The following is an 18,161-nucleotide window of genomic DNA, read 5'->3' on the forward strand; positions in this document are numbered from 1 at the left end:
GGTCGTGGTACACCGGGCGAGCCGACCCATTCGTGCGAAGATGTTAAAGCGGCTCTACCACTGTTAAATATCTATGTAAAAATCTATTTGTGTAAGTATTGAAATAACTCATTCACTGGGCCGATTTTAAATTTTTCACCGTTAGAAAGGTAATTTCTCTGTGGATAGACTATATTTTGTTTAATTGCATGCGAATGTAGTCGCGAGCAACAACTAATTTTAGTAAACTTATATGGAAGGAATTAAAATATTTTAACTGAATATATTTAAAAAAACAGGAAAAAGAAACAAAAAGTAAACACATTAGTCAAGACTGTAATCTGTGAATGATTTTTATCAAGAACCTTTTTAGCATTTGATAAATTAACATTGTAATTATGAAAATATTGTCTGAATAAAAAGATTTGAAGACTTTAAAATATTACTTTTTTCTACGTAATTAAACTAGCGACTTGCCCCGGTTTCACATATCCAATGCTGATACGATATGTTTATTTACATCACATGAAAAGCCTTTAAAATTATCAGCGTTTTACTATATTATACATTAGCTTTCGCCCGCGACTTCGTCTGCGTGACATTAAAAAATAAGAAAAATGTAGCCCATGTTAATCACTGATGACGTAGCTTTGAATGGTATCGAACTGTAAGTTGCTACTTTTTTTCATAACATAAGGTGGCAAACGAACAAGCCACCTGATCCGCCAACATGGCGAAGCGACCGCTGCCCATAGACATCCGCAATTGCAGATGCGTTGCCTACCCTTATCAGACAGAGGAGGAGACGCACATAAAGAGGATATTTCCCCTTCCTATGTATCTCCTCCTCCGTCAAATCCACTTCCTCTTCCCATCCTCTCCTTATAAGAAAAGGGTGGTAAAGAGAAAAAGACTTAAATTAGGCCTCCGGGGAGAAAACACGGAATTGCTTCCATTTCACGCTTGTCTTCTGTGTGGTCGTGGTATTACACCGGGGTGCCAGCCCTGCAGTGCTAAGATGTAAAAGCGGGCACTAGCACTGTTACTTTAGTTGAGCCGTTCATCATTTCTAGACCTGTATTGTTATAGTTGATTTAAACACTAATGTCATTACTTTTGTGCTCTACTCTATATTGTCATAGAGTAGTTGGAGGATACATATAGAGTATATATCGTCAAAGAGTAGTTAGTTTTTTAGGTTGATTCTTGTTTTATTGTTAGTAAGCAAAACCACAGGATACTGTCTAAAGGGCTAACAGGCTATAACTCCGGACACGGTAGCCGCAAATTAATGATGCAACCCTCCTTTAATTATACCCCTACATTTGAACCCTTCACTTGATTTATATTAAAGTTGAGTATATTTACCTGAGATAAATCGTGTTTTAACATGTTCAGTATCGCCTGTGTATAATCAATGTTACGAATTTACAGCAATTTTAAAATTTACTCATACTTGTAATATAAAATAATAATATTAATTTATTATATTATATTTTAATTACTGCCCGATCATGGGGCACTGGCGGCGCGTACATATGCGCGTAGCCGGCATCGGGTCCCCTAGATCGTTTTAATTTTAGTTTCTCCTTTTTCGTTATATGTGTGTGTGTAATGTAATATATTATGTAGTGTTCCTGTAAATATCATATGTGTAATATTCTGTTACATGAATTAAATAAATTATTATTATTATTATTATTATAAAAAGACCTCATGCGTTGAAAACATTAAAAAGACCTAAAATTAGAATCTGTAAAATCTGTAAAAAGTTTCAATTTAACGAAATTAAGATGTCGCCGGATAATAATTATCAACCTCCCTCTCGACTTTCCGTTTGACGGATGAACGCGGTAATTATGAAAATTTTCTTCTTTTAAAAAAATACTTTTTAATGATAAACGAGCAAGCAGCGACTGTCCGACTATATCTAGTTTTTTTTTTAAAGAGATTGGGCAATAGCAGCGGGAATAGCCAGATGATCGAAGCCAATAGACATTAGCAATACCAAGAAAATGTTGCCAACATTTGAATAACCAATATTTTCAATTTATGAGGCTACAAATCTATTGTTTTGTTATATTATTGTTAATTAATTTAAAACAAACATCATTTCTTATTCTAAACATTCACCTAATCAAAATATTTAAAAAAGGAATGTTTTTTTTTCTTTTCGATTGTACGAGAAATGCCGCACAATCAGCCTAACAAAGTTATAGTTTGAATTTCGAACAACCAGATCGCTAACGAACTTGAGGTTAAAAAGTGAAAAGATAGAATTATCACTTTTATTTTTTTTAAACATTCTAAATTGACAGTAACTTTTTTTATAATATATGTCTGTAGAAACCGGCAGTAGGTATTACTTCACAGGAATCGAAAGTCGGTGTTAAAATTCAAATAACATTGCAATATTTTTTAATCTATGCTGATATTATAAAGAGGAAAGATTTGTAGTTTTTGTATCTATTGAAATAACTAAGAAACTACTCAGCGTATTCAAAAAAATCTGTACCATTTAAAAACCTAACCAAATAAAAGCTACGTTATCACTGAGTAGCATAGGTTATATTTTTATTGTTTTTAATTTCACGCGGACGAAGTCGCGAGAAACTACTAGTTTTAATTAAGATAACATTTATATTTACAATACTAATATTATAAATGCGAAAGTTTAGATAGATGGATGTTTGTTAGAGTTTGTAGTCTAAACGGCTGAGGATAGTCTGGAAGAACACATAGGCTGATCATTTTTGGTTTTTAATTCCACGCGAACGAAATCACGGGCGAAAGCTAGTATTTACATATTTCAATCACATCTAAATTATTTAATAAAAAATTTACGTCACTAACAATAAAGATAACGTGAATACGTAATTCAAAACAAAATGTAAATCAACCAACGAAAACTTTCTCTAACAATTTAAAGATACATTACAAAAAGTTAAGAAAGAAGATCTTTTTTGCCTTAATTTTTACGAGTCTCTCAAGATTAAAACAAATTTTATGGATTCCATGATTTTTCCCGCGCAAACTTTATACCAGCTGACGTAAAACGTTTTATATGTTATCTACATTTGAAAACTTTTAAGAAAGTATTGTTCCAAAGTTTACTCATAATATTTCGAAATTCCTTGCTTTTTTATCGATGAAACCATAGGGCACCGGTTATGTAAAAAGACCCTATTTAGGTTAGGGTTGTAACGGAACTCCTCTTAGGCATCCGCAAGTGCGGAACTTCCACAAGAAATATTAATTCCGCTACCGCTTATAACTTATGCGGAGTTATAATAGCGGTTAATTTACGTCTTTAAAGCGAGTGGGGCGGTAAAGTATCGTTTATGCTGCTCGCGCGCATTTATATTTTATTATTGACCTCCGCTTCGGCTTCCGTTAACCTCCGCATCTGCAAAGGTGCAAGCCCTCCGTATCCGTATCCGCTTCCGTTACAACCCTAATTTATGTATATAGAATTGGCGCAACTCTAGATTATCGGCATAAACGTCACGTCCCTAGCTGTCAATGTCACTACAAGTATGGATAGATTTGGCGCGCAACCTGAGTCTGGCGAGAAGTATTGCTCTGAGTTAAAAGCGACAGTATCAATTAAATAAGTTGTCTAATAATGTTTACTAAAGTAACCACGACAACAAATTCTTTTAACGGATCAAATATCTTTGTTTGAATTTAAATCCCTTATTTTACTTTACAAGTAAGTTTCATCAATCAGTTAAAAAAAAGGCAGAATCAGTACGAAATCCGTAAGTAAAATAATTCCCGTTTACCTCCGCGAGATCCCTCTTTACCCCGGGGATCTCCAAACACAATTATCGACTTGCGAAAACTTAAATATTAGGGTGACCATTAATCTTATCTTTAGGACAATTTTTTTTTAGAAGCAAAGAAATTATTTCTTAATATAAAGAACTCTTAAAAATTACATTGTTTCCTTTGAGTCTTCAAAACAATGTTGATATATTTGTTTTTTCTAAGTTAATATTATAGGTGTCAAATTCCAAAATACTTAACAACAATGATAAGACATATTTAAAAAGAAAAACTGTTTAATAATATATTGTTATAAATTTCGATATGAATGACTTTTAAAAAAAATATGACAGTCGAGCGGTAATATGAGCAATACTGGTGAATTATTATAAAACGAATACATTAAGGCAACAACGTAAAAGATATCGAACGTTCCGTGGCGACGATTAGAAATGTACCGAGCTACTGAGCTCCTGAAGCAACTGAGGTACTGACGGCTAGAGAGCTTGTTAGCGACTGAGTGCAACTGTCTAAGCGACAGCCACTAAGCGACTGAGTGACATCTAAGCGACTGAGTGCAACTGTCTAAGCGACAGCCACTAAGCGACTGAGAGCGCCTCGCTCCTTGCAAAGACTTTTATAATACTACCCCCCACTACTACTTCCGTTTCTATTATTTTGTAACAATATAAAAATTGTAGACATATTTAAAAAGAAAAAAAAACAGTGATTTCTAAATTTAGGAATTTATTAACACATTTCACTGACTGACAATGATTATGTCTACATTATAAACATGTTTGTTTTTAATTAATCTGAACATCGTAGGTAAAATTGTAGTTTGTTATTATATTTCTATTTAATTCAACTGTAAATACTTTTATTTTTAAATTTGTCCCAAACTAAAATGAAACCATGGTGACCCTATTATAAAAAGGAATGGACAGAGTGCTTTTGGTTGTACGAAGCTTTTGTCCTTGAATACGATTCTAATAAATTATTTATAAACTTTAAATAAATCAAGGCCTTTTGCATTTTCTTTTATCAGAGGCCTTTTGAATATATTTAGACGATTTCTTTTAATATACTCACTATTAGAAACACAGATATTTAATAATTACCTGATTTAGGTAACATATAGGATCTTCCCAAACACATCTATACTAATATTATGAGGGTTTTTGATTTATTTTTATATGTTTTGAAATAACTCACAACTGGGCCGATATCAAAAATTCTTACACCAATACAAAGCTACGTTGTCGGTGAGTAAGATGGGCTATAATTTTTTTTTAAGCAATAAAACATTAATATAGTAAATATAATTTATTTAGTGTTAAAGGCATGTTAATACAAAATTCAAAATCATTACAATACATATTGTATTTATAACATTTTATTGAAATAAAACTACGTAGTTATGGTAATTTTGGGAATATCCGGTAAATAAAAACATCTTTGTCATACTAATCAAGCAGAGGCAAATTTCAAAACATTTTATATGTACAGTTAAGAGAGAACATTTTGAACATCTTAGAAATAAATTTTATTTATTAACATCCCATTTATTCTTAAAAATAATTCTGCTTATGCCACACAAATCCCTTAAACCAACCCTTATAAAGAAAAAATTGGAAACCACTTTTGTATAATGTATATCTATACTATTATAATAAAGCGTAAACACACACTTCTTTGTTGCCTAAGATGTCAACAATTACACCATATTTTTGAATAATCCTTCTTTAATAAAAAGCCCTACACTGATGTTATGCTTTAAGCTATATATTTTCACGATATTAAACTTAGGGGGTTAATATTTTGGATAAAAACCCTAATGTGGGAAAGAGACCATAAGTTGCTGCCAAAATTAAGAAAGATTGCTAAGGTTTGTCATGTCATGTCATTTTGACATTTGCTATTGACAATTTCACAAACGCTAAAATAAAATTTTCATAATTTGCGGATAAAGTCGCAGAGGAACAGCTAGTGTACAAATAAAAATACTATATAACCTTGACACCCAAAATTAACTTAAATTCTATTTACTGAACTATATTTAATTATAATTGTATTAAAAAATCTCCCTATTTTGTCTTATAGTACTGGTAAAATCCGAAAAAACATTCAAAAACAAATTATTCAAAAATCTACAAAATTGCACATATACATGTGTCTTTAAAAGTTTGAACTCATCATTATTGTAAATAACTTATCTACCAAACCTTATATAAATGCATTTTTTCGTATTTTCCTTATATTTATGGCAACATTTCCAATTCTGGTGGTAAAGGGATACTTTTCATCAAAGCAAATCTCTTCAACGCATCATATTTACTTCTTAAAGCTTCTATTTCATCACGGATTCTAGTATTCTCTTCTTGCATAGCTTCCATATCATGCCATTCCTAAAAAAACACACTATTTGTTATTCAAATAACTTAACATTAATTTAAAAACACTAAAAAATTGTACACTAATAGATTAAACAGCGCCATCTGTTAGCTTCATTTTAAAACTAAGATTTTAAAATTTTACATTTCTTCTGTTTACACTAAAAAAATTGTAATGTTAATATTTTCTTAATTTAAAACACTCTAAAACATTAAAAAAATAAGTTTTAGTAATAGAAATCTGGGCAAAATAGTACTATTATGGTTTAAGATAAGCGCCATCTATTATGTGCATTTGAAAAGTGTTGTGTATTGTACGTGTTTCCGAACTGGCGGCTGTGCCGCCGTCTATGTGACAGCTACTTAAATAAACAGTCTGTGCTAAGCAAGCTATCTTTCAATACTCCCAATACGTAACAAAAAGCAAATTTCTAAATTTTTAAATTAAACTCTAATGTGAAAAAACTTTTCTTATTTAAGTAGATATTTGGTAAAATATAAAACATACTCAAGTATGAAAAAAAAACAGCTATAGCAAGTGGGATTTGAATTCAGTCTTGATTATACTAACCTTATGTCTATCTATACTATTATAATAAAGCGTAAACACACACTTCTTTGTTGCCTAAGATGTTAATTACAGCATATTTTTGAATAATTCTTTTTTTAATAAAAAGCCCTACACTTGCGACATGCTTTAGGCTATATAATTTCACGTCATTAAACTTAAAGGGTAAATATTTTAGATAAAAACCCTAATGTGGGAAAGAGACCATAAGTTGCTGCCAACATCAAGGAAGCAAGGTTGTCATCATGTCATTTTAAAATTTGCAATTGTCAATTTGACAAATGTGAACAATAAAATGAAATTTTTATAATTTTATGCAGATGAAGTCGCATGGGAACAGCTAGTCTGTTGATAAATGAAACCTAATTCATCAAAATTAGTTCAGTTACTGCTGTAATACTTTAAATGCGAAAGTTCAGATTGATGTTAGAGTTTGTAGCCTAAACAGCTGAACAGATTTTAAACTTTGTCGTAGAGGATAGTCTGGAAGATTACATAGACTACTCACTTTTGTTTCATTTTAATTCTACAAGGACGGTGTCGCGGTCAAAGCTATAAAAGATCGGTCATAGAACTTACTTGACTTTTTTCCGTTTCCAGTTCATCTTTCTGTTCTATTCGTTTGATACGACACGAGGCTGCATAACCTCGGTTCTTGAGAGTTCTACGTCTTTGTTTCATTCTGAAAATAATAACACTTCTCCTTAGGGTTGATGCACCGGGTTTTCGTCTTCCAAAAAACTCTGTCATCCGTCATCTCAGTCATCCCTTCTTGATGGCACACAAAGAATTTATAATATACGAAATAAACCAATATATACAATAACAACTAAATGTTTATTAAGGGATGAATTACAAGCTAATAAAAGTGCGGTAGCACAGTGGCTGAGAATCACTGGTCTAGAATACATAGACATACTTTTGTTTTTTTTATTTACATGTGTTTGGAGAAGCGGGTCGAAAGGTTGTATTAATAAAACAGTATATTGTTTCTCATAGAAAAACATACACATAAACAAAATAATACAACAGATAAATAAAATGGCCATCAAGATACTAATCATACTAATATTATAAATACGAAAGTTTGGATGGATGGATGGATGTTTGTTGGAGTTTGTAGCCTAAACAGCTAAACAGATTTCAATGAAATTTGGTGTAGATGTAGATGACAGTTTGGAAGAACACATAAGCTATTCTCTTTTGTTATTTAATTCCACGCGGACAGAGTCGGGGGCATTAAGCTAGTATATAAATAAAGAAGTCCATTTACCTTACAATTTGATCTCGTGTCAATCCTCTCATCTTAAGCTGTCGGTTTAGATCTCGCACAGAGATGGAGACAAGTTCATCATCACTGATCTCTGCGCAGGGTGTCGGGGACAAGGGAGCCTGGAAATTTTTTAATTGATTGTATTATTCAAGAGTTTACCAAGTTATTTAAACATACCAGTGTAGGTTTTTATAATTCCCACCAAGAATTTTAGTGATTATTTAACAAACAAGGCAATCTGGGTTTAATATAGATTTAGAAGTAATTTCCTCAAAGACAAGCAATCTGCAGTTTCTCTATTGGTGTTGATCATGTTTCGCTTGTTTGCCTTATCTTATAAAAAAAATACACTTGTGTTTTGTTTTGTTTTAATAGCTTTTTATGTATTTATGTTTTGTTAATAGTGAAAAATGATGAGAGTGCATCGGTTTATACATCTATTAAAGTGTGAAGATAGTAAACTGAAGATTTTTTATCAGATTCTTCAATCGTATGTAGTTTCTAGAAATTTTCTGTACTTGATAACATGTTCAATTATTTTAGCTTAAGAATTAGCATATTTGTATAGTTTCATAATAGTGTACTTACCATTATAGCTTTCCTTACACCCAGTTCCTTTAAATCATGAGGCATAATAAGGTTTTATTGGCAAAGTAACGGAGCACCCGTTACGACGTATACAATTTTTTTATCGCAACGAAGAGATATATAGAATATTTAAATCTACCATAAGTATGAAGCACAAGTAATTAAACATGTATTTTTAATGTTCACGAGCAATGTTTATCTCTTTAGATCTTTTCCTTTCTTGCAGTAATTTTCACTTTAAGATAAAAAGAAAATAACAACAGTGACAGATGATGACAAACAGCACATATGACAGCAGACAGCGTCACACAGAACTGGTTTTAAGAAATATAATTTTTATTGCGATGTTTTATTGGAACACGCTATAGAAACATTAGAATTTTGTATTTTTTTAATTCTTTATTTTACATTTATTCAATATGGTATATTAATATTTTTAATTAACCGGCGAAAATTCCTTACTATTTTGATGTTGGACGAATATCCAAACTGAAATTTCAAGAATGCGATTCTCTCAATGATTGTAAAAAAAAAACATTTTGTGTGTAGCGATTGACGGACAACTTCGTAGCGTAAAGAAAAAAATCTTTTATCGTTCTTTATAGATATAGTGTTCACAAATGGCTAAAAGGAAGAATAAGCCTTTGATAGATTCTGATTCAAGCAGCGATTGCTCAGATTTGGACTCTGTAAGTAATATCTGTTATACAATTCCTAGGTTATAAGTTGTTTTCAAGACAGCTTTTTGTAGACATTCCTATTCTATTTCACCTGCGTATTTAGGCCAAGATCAATAGCCTGATGCTATAATTACGCTTAGTGCGCAATTACTTCAGATATTTAAGAAAAAAAAATATGTTTTGACTTGTAAACATAATTTAACGTTTTCACTATTGTCATGTTTTTCTACAAAGCTTGGTTTTGTAATGGCTACTTTGGGTATGACTCATGCAAAATTCGAAGAAAGCCACTTTCCAAACTTAATAACGTTAAATTCTATTACAAATAGGTATATTTTGCCTCCCAAAACGTTAAAAAATACTTAACATAAACTTTCGTTTTATCTGTATTGAGTTATACGTTTTTATCGTATGTATTAAATTCAAACTTTGTAACGAACATTGAGTTACCTAATCCTTTTCTTTTTAAAATTATCGACTCTTTCTTTCCATTACTTTACTTTACTTTAGAATAGAGAAAGACCATAGACAAATTTTCACTAGATTAAAGTTTTTTCAAAAATAATGTTACATCATATTTATACAATGTAGTAATAGATTATTCTAAAGCCCAAAATTATCAATGTCTTGGTATTGTCTATTATGTAACATAGTAACTGACCATAGACATTTTGTTGTAGCAATTCTTAAATCTGGCAAAGAAGAAAAAGAAACCAGGAGAGTCTCCACCACAATCAAAATCAAATAATAAATCATCAGACAGTGAATCTGACTGGGATGATGATGACAAAAAAGATGGTAATATATTAATTAAAAACTTGAGTTACATACATAAATACAATATTAATATAAAAGTTTAGATGGATGGATGTTTATTAGGAGTTTGTAGCCTTAAGAGTTGAATGGATTTTGATGATATTTGGTATACATGTAGGGAATAGTCTGGAAGAACATATAGGTTTACTCACTTTTGCTTTTTTAATCTGTCTAGATGGAGTCCTGTGATGTAACTACTACACTAAATTTGCATTACCATGTTTAAATGTATTGCCAATTGGACAGAGAAGATAAATTAGAGAATGTTTACATTTTTAGATCATTTAAGATTCTTTTCCCATCATTTCCTTATTAATAAAGAGTGGGAGAGAGAAGTGTGATGGATTTCTTGCAAATACTAGTAGGCAGTGAAAGTATTAATATGACCATCTACTTGCCCCTGTCCCTACATAGGATTGGCACAGTATGTGCTGTTCTTCCATACTCTCTTTCACATCCATCCATGCTTTCTGTGGTCTTCTACCTTTGTAGTCACATGCCATCTTAACACTTTCTAGTTTATGTCCCCATCGTCTCGGATTACATGTCCATACCATGCTAGCAACAGTACAGTTTTAAATTAATGTAACAAACTTTTACCTTTCAGGCAAATCATCTTCATCGTCAAACTCTGAATCGGAGAGTGATGCAAGAAGTGATACTTCTAAAAAGAAAGATCCACCGAGACCTGCGAGGAAGTCCTCATCGGATCACATGGATGAGGTCAAAAAGAAACCGGAACCGAAAAAGGTTGAAACCAGAAAGAGTATTGATAGTGTTGGATCGGTTAAGAAAAAAGATACTTACAGTGAACCTGAAGAAGGTGGGTTTTTGAATCTCTACTATTAAATTGTTCTTTGATAAAACTTCTGTTTATAACCAGCAACTTTATTGGTGCGGAAGTAAAAAAAACTTAGTAGTCTATGAGTTGCAGACTATGTTCTGTGAGTTAGTGCATATGTTAAGTAGCTTTGGATCTACATAGTAACAAACATCCATCCATTTTAAACTTTTGCATTTATATTAGTAAGATAGTTTGATTTAGTTCTTTACGTAAATTGTAAACTGTTTATTTCGCAATATTGAAATGTATTTTTCATATAATAATGTTTATTTCCAGGTGAAGTATCCTCACATTCATCAGACAATGATTCAATAGACTCTGAAGAGGAATTTGATGATGGGTGAGATTGAACTTTACTAGAACTAAGTATTTAAAATGGTTTAATTTATACTAATACTAGCTTATGCCCGCGACTCCGTCCGTGTGGTAATAAAAAAAACCAAGTAGCCTATGCCATATCTACAACTATGCCAAATTTCATTGATATCCCTTTGGCAGTTTAGGCTACAAATTGTAACAAACATCCATCCATCTAAACTTTCGTATTTATGATATTAGTAAGATTGTGAAAAGGAAAGATTTGTATTTTTGTATTAGGCCGAATTCAAAAATTATTTCACCATTATTATCACTAAATAACATAGGGCTGTGGTTTTTACCATTTTTTAAAATCCTCAGTTAAGATACAAACTCTTAACAAACATCCATCCATCCAAACATTCGCATTTATAATAATAGTAGGATGTTCTTGTTTGATTTAGGTTTATGTAAATTGTGATATTTTTCAGTTATGATGAGAATTTAATGGGAGATGAAGAGGACAGAGCGCGTCTGGCCGCCATGTCCGAGAAAGAGAGGGAACAAGAGATATTCAAACGTATTGAGAGGAGAGATCTTATGAAGACAAGGTATGAATATATTAACTCAAAAACTACTCAAATATATTCAGTAGTTTTTGAGTTAACTATTAAACTACTGAATATTTTTTGTAGTTTTTCTAGTTTATTAGTTAATTAGTGAGTAATTTAAGTCTTAACTTATTATATTTTTTTAACGTTTATAATTAATAATAATCTTCTGTTATTCAGCGGACAATTCTGGACACAACTTGAATTGTCCGTTTTCTCTCTCTTTAACCATACCCTCAGCCGTCTGGTCACCCCTGCCGGGGGAATCCCGTCTAGCTAATAATATATATAAAAGCCAGCCAGACGGAGACAAAAATAACTTTAAAAAGATAATAAACATAAATAATTATACTAGTAAAATAGTTCTCTTCATCTGACCGATTATCTATAGATGGGAGATAGAACGGAAACTCCGTTTAGCGAAGCGCACTGCGGCGGAGCGCGGCGCCTCCCCCGCCGAGCTGGCGCGCCGCAGGGACGCAAGGAGGAGGAGACGAGCGCAGAAGAGAGAAGCGCCGCGGGAGACTGAGCGGGAGAGGACCGCAGAGGAGAGGGAGAGAATGGACAGAGTGGAGAGGAGAGGTTAGTAATACAATACACTGACACTGTTATACTGTAATCTAAGGCATTTAAAGACTAACTGTTCGAATTAGCCCGCGTCTAATTAAAAAAAAAAAAGAAAAAATAACTAATTTAAAATGCAATTTTTTTTTATTTCATAGACAATGTTACGGTCTAGTTAATTATATATGATTATATCTCATTAATTTGTACTCGTAAACTCTGAAGTCATTAAATACTAGTATTTGCTCGCGACTTCGCCTGCTTGAATTTAAAAATAATTATAAAAAAAAATAGTCTATGTTACTTAGTGATAACTTACTTTTTTGATGATGTAAGAATTTTTGAAATCAGTGGTAAGGTTGAGGTGCTTTCTCTGAAAGGTACTACAGTAGAACCTCGATAACATAAAAGCCTCTATAACTTCAAAAAATAATATGTTCCCTTCCCAACAAAGAGCAGAGCCCAAAGCCTCTATAACATAAACCCTTGATAACTTAAAACCTCTATAACTTAAAATATTTTGTGTTTCCCTTGGACTTTAACTTATCGAGGTTCTGTATATCAATTGTCAAATTTAGTGCCACCCATTATTGCTTGTTATTATGTCAAGTATGTTATTGTATGGGTATTTACAATCTAGCAGATGTGAGAATATAAATGTAATTTTGAGTTTAAACATGGTATTATTCAACACACTTTTAAATGTTTAAATGTCATTCTAGAATACGGCTAACTTATTGAAATAACTTAATATTTAGTGATTTATTATGTTTTTTTTAGAATCTGAATCAGAACAGCCAAAGGAAATGGAGAAAGAGAACGAAAGTATGGAGCAAAGTCCTGGAGAAATAATGGATGACCAGAAAGATAATGGTAAACTTTTAAATGTTGATTTTTTATTATTTTATGCTCTTATTTCTTAGTTATAGTTAGTATTTTCTGACACAATCAGTGTTGTGAATTATAAATAACTTTTATTTTTTAAATTTGTAATACTTTGTTTTTGAGTTATTATAATACATACAAAAATACAATTCTTTCCTCTTTATATTAGTACTAGCTGTTGCTCGCGATATCGCCTGCGTAAAATTAAAAAAAAATAATAAAAATACAGTCTATTTTACAGATAAATTGCCTTTCTAATGGTGAAAGAATTTTAAAAATCGTAGAAGTAGTTTTTGTGTGAATCAAATACATATGAAAATACAAAAAATACGAATGTTTCCTTTTTATATTAGTATAGATATTTGAATTTCTAGTAACATCTATACTAATATTATAAAGAGGAAAGATTTGTATTTTTGTATGTATTGAAATAACACAAAAACTACTGGGTCAATTCTAAAAATTCCTTCACCGTTAGAAAGGTAATTTATCTGTGAGTAACATAGGCTATATTTTATGTGATAACTAGTTGTCTAGCGACTCCGTCCGCGTGGAATTAAAAAATAAACAAAAGTGAGTAGCCTATGTGTTCTTCCAGACTATCCTCTACATCTATGCCAAATTTCATCCAGATCCGTTCAGCCGTTTAGGCTACAAACTCTAACAAACATCCATCTATCTAGATTTTCGCATTTTTATTAATCTTTTTGATGACAAGAAAATGAATTTAAAAAAAAATAAAAAAATACTTTTATTGTTGTCACAAAAACAGTTTCTTATGAGCTAAATAAAAAAAAGTTAAATCGACAACAATGGGCTGCAGGCTCAGCGTGGACCTCATGACCTAAGCCGGAGCTGGTTTTCAGGCTGTAGACAATAGATATGTTATTTCAGAATCTCGTTCCGCATCTCCGCTGTTCGGGGCGAAGTCCGAGGGGCGGAAGCGCAACGTGGACGACCGCCGCCAGAACGCGATGGCGGCGCTGCGCGCGCAGAGAGACGCCAAGGCGACCAGGACTGAACACAAGCAGAGGAAGAGACTGGAAGAGGAGAAGGACAAAGATGATGACGATGTAAGATGTGGGGAAATTTAAAGTTTACATGGATGTTTGTTAGAGTTTGTACCCTAAACTGCTGAATGGATTAATGATATTTGGTACAGATGTAGAGGATAGAATGGAAGAATACAAAGGCTACTTATTTTATTAATATTTTAATTTCACGCCGACAGAGTCGCGGGCGAAAGCTATTTAACATTTCTCGGCTTATGACGCCTAAACCGTTAGAGGTATATAAAAATGATGTATGAAAGAAATAAAATGTTGTCTGTTATTTGAAACTTGTTATGTTTGTAATTCTAGTTATTCAAAAATCTGAAATTAAGTTAATATAGATTTTAGTTATAAAGCATATGGTTCCTGACTTCAATGGGGCTTGAGAAGTATTTTTTCAGTAAGAACCATTATATTGTAGACTAGCTGGTCCCGTGCGACTTCATCCGCATGAAATTATGAAAATTTTATTGTTTACATTTGTCAAATTATCAATTACAAATGTCAAAACGACATGTTGACAATCTGGCTTCCTTGATGTTGGCAGCAACTTATGGTCTCTTCCCACATTAGGGTTTTTATCCAAAATATTTACACCCTAAGTTTAATACCGTAAAAATATATAGCCTAAAGCGTGACGTAAGTGTAGGGCTTTTTATTAAAGAAAGAATTATTCAAAAATATGGTGTAATTGCTGACATCTTAGGCAACAAAGAAGTGTGTGTTTACGCTTTATTATAATAGTATAGATATTATAAATTTTACATTTTCTTATACTCCAGGATGCGGATGCGGAAATAATTGGCGGTACAAGTAAACAGAGCGTCAAGTTAAAGGCTTCGGATATTTATTCCGATGATTCCGGCTCTGACTCCGAAGATAACAAATCACAAGGTAATTACGTCAGTTTGTAAACTAACTAGTGTTAGGAACAAAATTAGTACCGTGCTGTAGCGTTGCAACTCTAGGTTATCTGCATAAACGTCACGTCCCTAGCTGACAGCTGTCAATGTCACTACAAGTATGGATAGATTGGCGCGTAACTTGAGTCTTACTTGCTCTGAGTTTAAAGCGACAGTAACAATCAAATAAGTTGTCTATTACTAGGTACTTCTAAACCTTACGAAAGGAAAACTGTATTCACATTTTGTTACGTTTTAGAAATGTAAAATTTGAATACTTTGTAAAAACTCTGCTTGTTTTTTAAATGTTTGATTTTATATATTTTTTAATTTATTGAATAAAATTGTCAAGTACTTAGAAAAACGGCAATTAATTACAAACAGTAAATAAGATTGAAATTTTAACTAACATATTCGTGTGTTCAAGTCTAACAAAGAATTATTAAAAAAATTAGATCACTTTCTAATGTATTGAAAATAATTAAATCTTATGATAAATCTAATAACTATAAATATGTTTCTCCAGGTCGTCGCAGTTCCAGCAGCTCTTCATCCTCAGGCGGAGAAGAAGAAGAGAAGAAGAGAGAGGAAGTGGAAATCAAATATGCGGATACAAGAGATCAGATCAATAAACTTAGGTTAAGCAGGTAATACAATTGTATAACTTATATCCGGTTTCCGAGACACGTTTAACTCGTTAGTGTTGTATAAATTCGTTTCCGAACTTTTTTTTATAACATAATATGATAAACGAGCAAGCAACCTGAATCCACTGAAATAGAAAGGGACGTCTCATAAACATCCGCAATTGCAGCGCTGCCTACCCTTCATTGACGGAGACGCATATAAAGAGGATATTTCCCCTTCCTATGCGTCTCCTCTACCATAAATCCACTTAAGTAAGGGATGAAAAGGGAAAGGGACTAAAATTAAGTCTCCGGTACCACACTCATCAGACTGTACGCGGAATTGCTTCCACTTCACGCCTGTCTGTGTGGTATTGGTGGGGGCGTGCTGACCCTGCAGTGTTAAGATGTTAAAGCGGGCTACCATTGTTAGAGCCCATTCTATCTAAAAACAGAAATTTAATGTAATAAAATACAAAATTGTCATATTCTTTAAAGCTACATAAGGTTTTTACCGTTATTTTCAGGTTTAAGTTAGAAAGACTAGTTCATTTGCCGTTCTTCGCTCGTGTGGTCACAGGGTGTTTTGTGCGCATCGGTATCGGAAATAATAACGGAAATCCTGTATACAGGGTGAGTTGATATTTTGTAATTTATGTTAATTATTTTTTTTTACGTTTCGTTTGAGTGAGACAAAAGATAAGGCAATAGGAGTAAAAGAGATCGACTTATTTAATACAAAATAGAATTTAGTGTTTTTTAAATTATAAATCTCTGTATATTTCTCTATATAATGTAGATTAAATTAACCTACATTTAGGACTAGTTGTTGTTTGCGAGTTCGTCCGCGTGAAATTAAAATAATAATAAACAAAATATTGCTAAATACATAGTCTATGTTATTCACATAAACCTTTCTATGTATGTATGTTTGTATGTATTTATGTGTGTACATTCCTATGTATATTCTAATGGTGAAATTATTATTAAAATAAGCCCAGTTTTTGAGTTATTTCATACAAAAATATAAATCTTTCCTCTTTATAGTGTATGTATAGTATCTACATGTATAGATGTATAGATGTCATTTATTTATATTTATTTATATATGTGGGGTTGTGGCTCGATCAAATAAAAATAAACTCGTTAACTATCGCTATTTTTAATATTTACACAATTTTACAAAAAAAACACATCTTGTTACATCGTCGTTCCTCTTTTTTCTCCGACTCTTAACTTAAAACTAATTTTAAACGAACGTCAAAATATAAAATTCGAAATCAATTAAAAAGAAAACATATTAAAAAGAAACATATTTAACCTCTTTATAACCTCCTTATACTACATATATATATATATTTATTGTTATTTATCTCTCGTATTTCAGGTGGCAGAAATAATAGATGTATACGAAACAGCAAAAGTGTACAATTTAGGTAATACTCGTACTAATAAAGGATTAAAATTACGTCACGGGACACAAGACAGGGTGTTCAGATTGGAATTTGTTAGTAATCAGGTAAATATTGTTAGAATTATTTATTCTAACTTCTCTCTTTTTTTATAACATAAGGTGGCAAATGAGCAAGCGGCCTGAATCCACCGAAATGGAAAGCGACCTCTGCTAGACATCCGCAATTGCAGCGCTGCCTACCCTTCATTGACGGAGGAGACGCACATAAAGAGAACATTTCCCCTTTCTATGTATCTCCTGTACCGTCAAATCTACTTTTCCTTCCCATCCTTCCCTCTTAAGAAAAGGGTGGAAAGGGAAAGGGACTAAAATTAGACCTCCGGCACCACACTCATCAGACTGTACGCGGAATTGCTTCCACTTCACGCCTGTCTTCTGTGTGGTCGTGGTATAGTTGGGGGCGAGCCCTACAGTGCGAAGATGTAAAAGCGGGCTCTACCACTGTCAACTATACCTCTATACTATTATAATAATTCGTAAACACACACTTCTTTGTTGCCTAAGATGTCAGCAATTACAGCATATTTTTGAATAATTCTTTCTTTAATAAAAAGGCCTACACTTACGTTACGGTTTAGGCTTTATATTTTCACGTCATTGAATTTAGGAGTAAATATTTTGTATAAAAACTCTAATGTGTGAAAGAGACCATAAGTTGCTGCCAACATCAAGGAAGCAAGGTTGCCATGGATTGACTTCATGCCATGTCATTTTGACATTTATTACTAGCTGTTCCCGTGGGGCTATCCGCATGAAATTATAGAAACTTTGTTATTGTTTACATTTGTCAAATTCTGAATTGCAAATGTCAAAATTACCGTTACCATAACCTTGCTTCCTT

At 32.4% G+C, this 18,161-nt stretch overlaps 2 protein-coding genes across 2 annotated transcripts in view; one reads left to right on the plus strand and one right to left on the minus strand.

Annotated features, from left to right (window-relative positions):
- Positions 1-5,755: 5,755 nt before the first annotated feature.
- On the minus strand, positions 5,756-8,834 carry LOC106108800 (transcription factor MafK). The gene is made up of 4 exons (XM_013290075.1): positions 8,570-8,834; positions 7,982-8,100; positions 7,288-7,390; positions 5,756-6,155 (listed from the first exon to the last, which is right to left on the minus strand). Exons 1-4 carry the CDS (start codon positions 8,612-8,614, stop codon positions 6,009-6,011), a joined length of 414 nt encoding a protein of 137 aa, XP_013145529.1. The 5' UTR covers positions 8,615-8,834; the 3' UTR covers positions 5,756-6,008.
- Positions 8,835-9,095: 261 nt separating this feature from the next.
- Positions 9,096-18,161, plus strand: part of LOC106108752 (RNA polymerase-associated protein Rtf1-like) — a 16,289-nt gene continuing 7,223 nt past the window's right edge. Inside the window, exons 1-12 of the mRNA XM_013290012.1 lie at positions 9,096-9,258; positions 9,930-10,047; positions 10,673-10,888; positions 11,186-11,249; positions 11,698-11,817; positions 12,209-12,399; positions 13,162-13,254; positions 14,161-14,339; positions 15,101-15,212; positions 15,747-15,867; positions 16,374-16,479; positions 17,234-17,365. Coding sequence (XP_013145466.1) covers positions 9,190-9,258; positions 9,930-10,047; positions 10,673-10,888; positions 11,186-11,249; positions 11,698-11,817; positions 12,209-12,399; positions 13,162-13,254; positions 14,161-14,339; positions 15,101-15,212; positions 15,747-15,867; positions 16,374-16,479; positions 17,234-17,365 — 1,521 coding nt within the window. The 5' untranslated portion in view covers positions 9,096-9,189. The remainder of the gene's footprint in view (positions 9,259-9,929; positions 10,048-10,672; positions 10,889-11,185; positions 11,250-11,697; positions 11,818-12,208; positions 12,400-13,161; positions 13,255-14,160; positions 14,340-15,100; positions 15,213-15,746; positions 15,868-16,373; positions 16,480-17,233; positions 17,366-18,161) is intronic.

This window comes from Papilio polytes, unplaced genomic scaffold (assembly GCF_000836215.1).
Source record: "Papilio polytes unplaced genomic scaffold, Ppol_1.0 DF821400.1, whole genome shotgun sequence".
NCBI classification, from domain to species: domain Eukaryota; kingdom Metazoa; phylum Arthropoda; class Insecta; order Lepidoptera; family Papilionidae; genus Papilio; species Papilio polytes.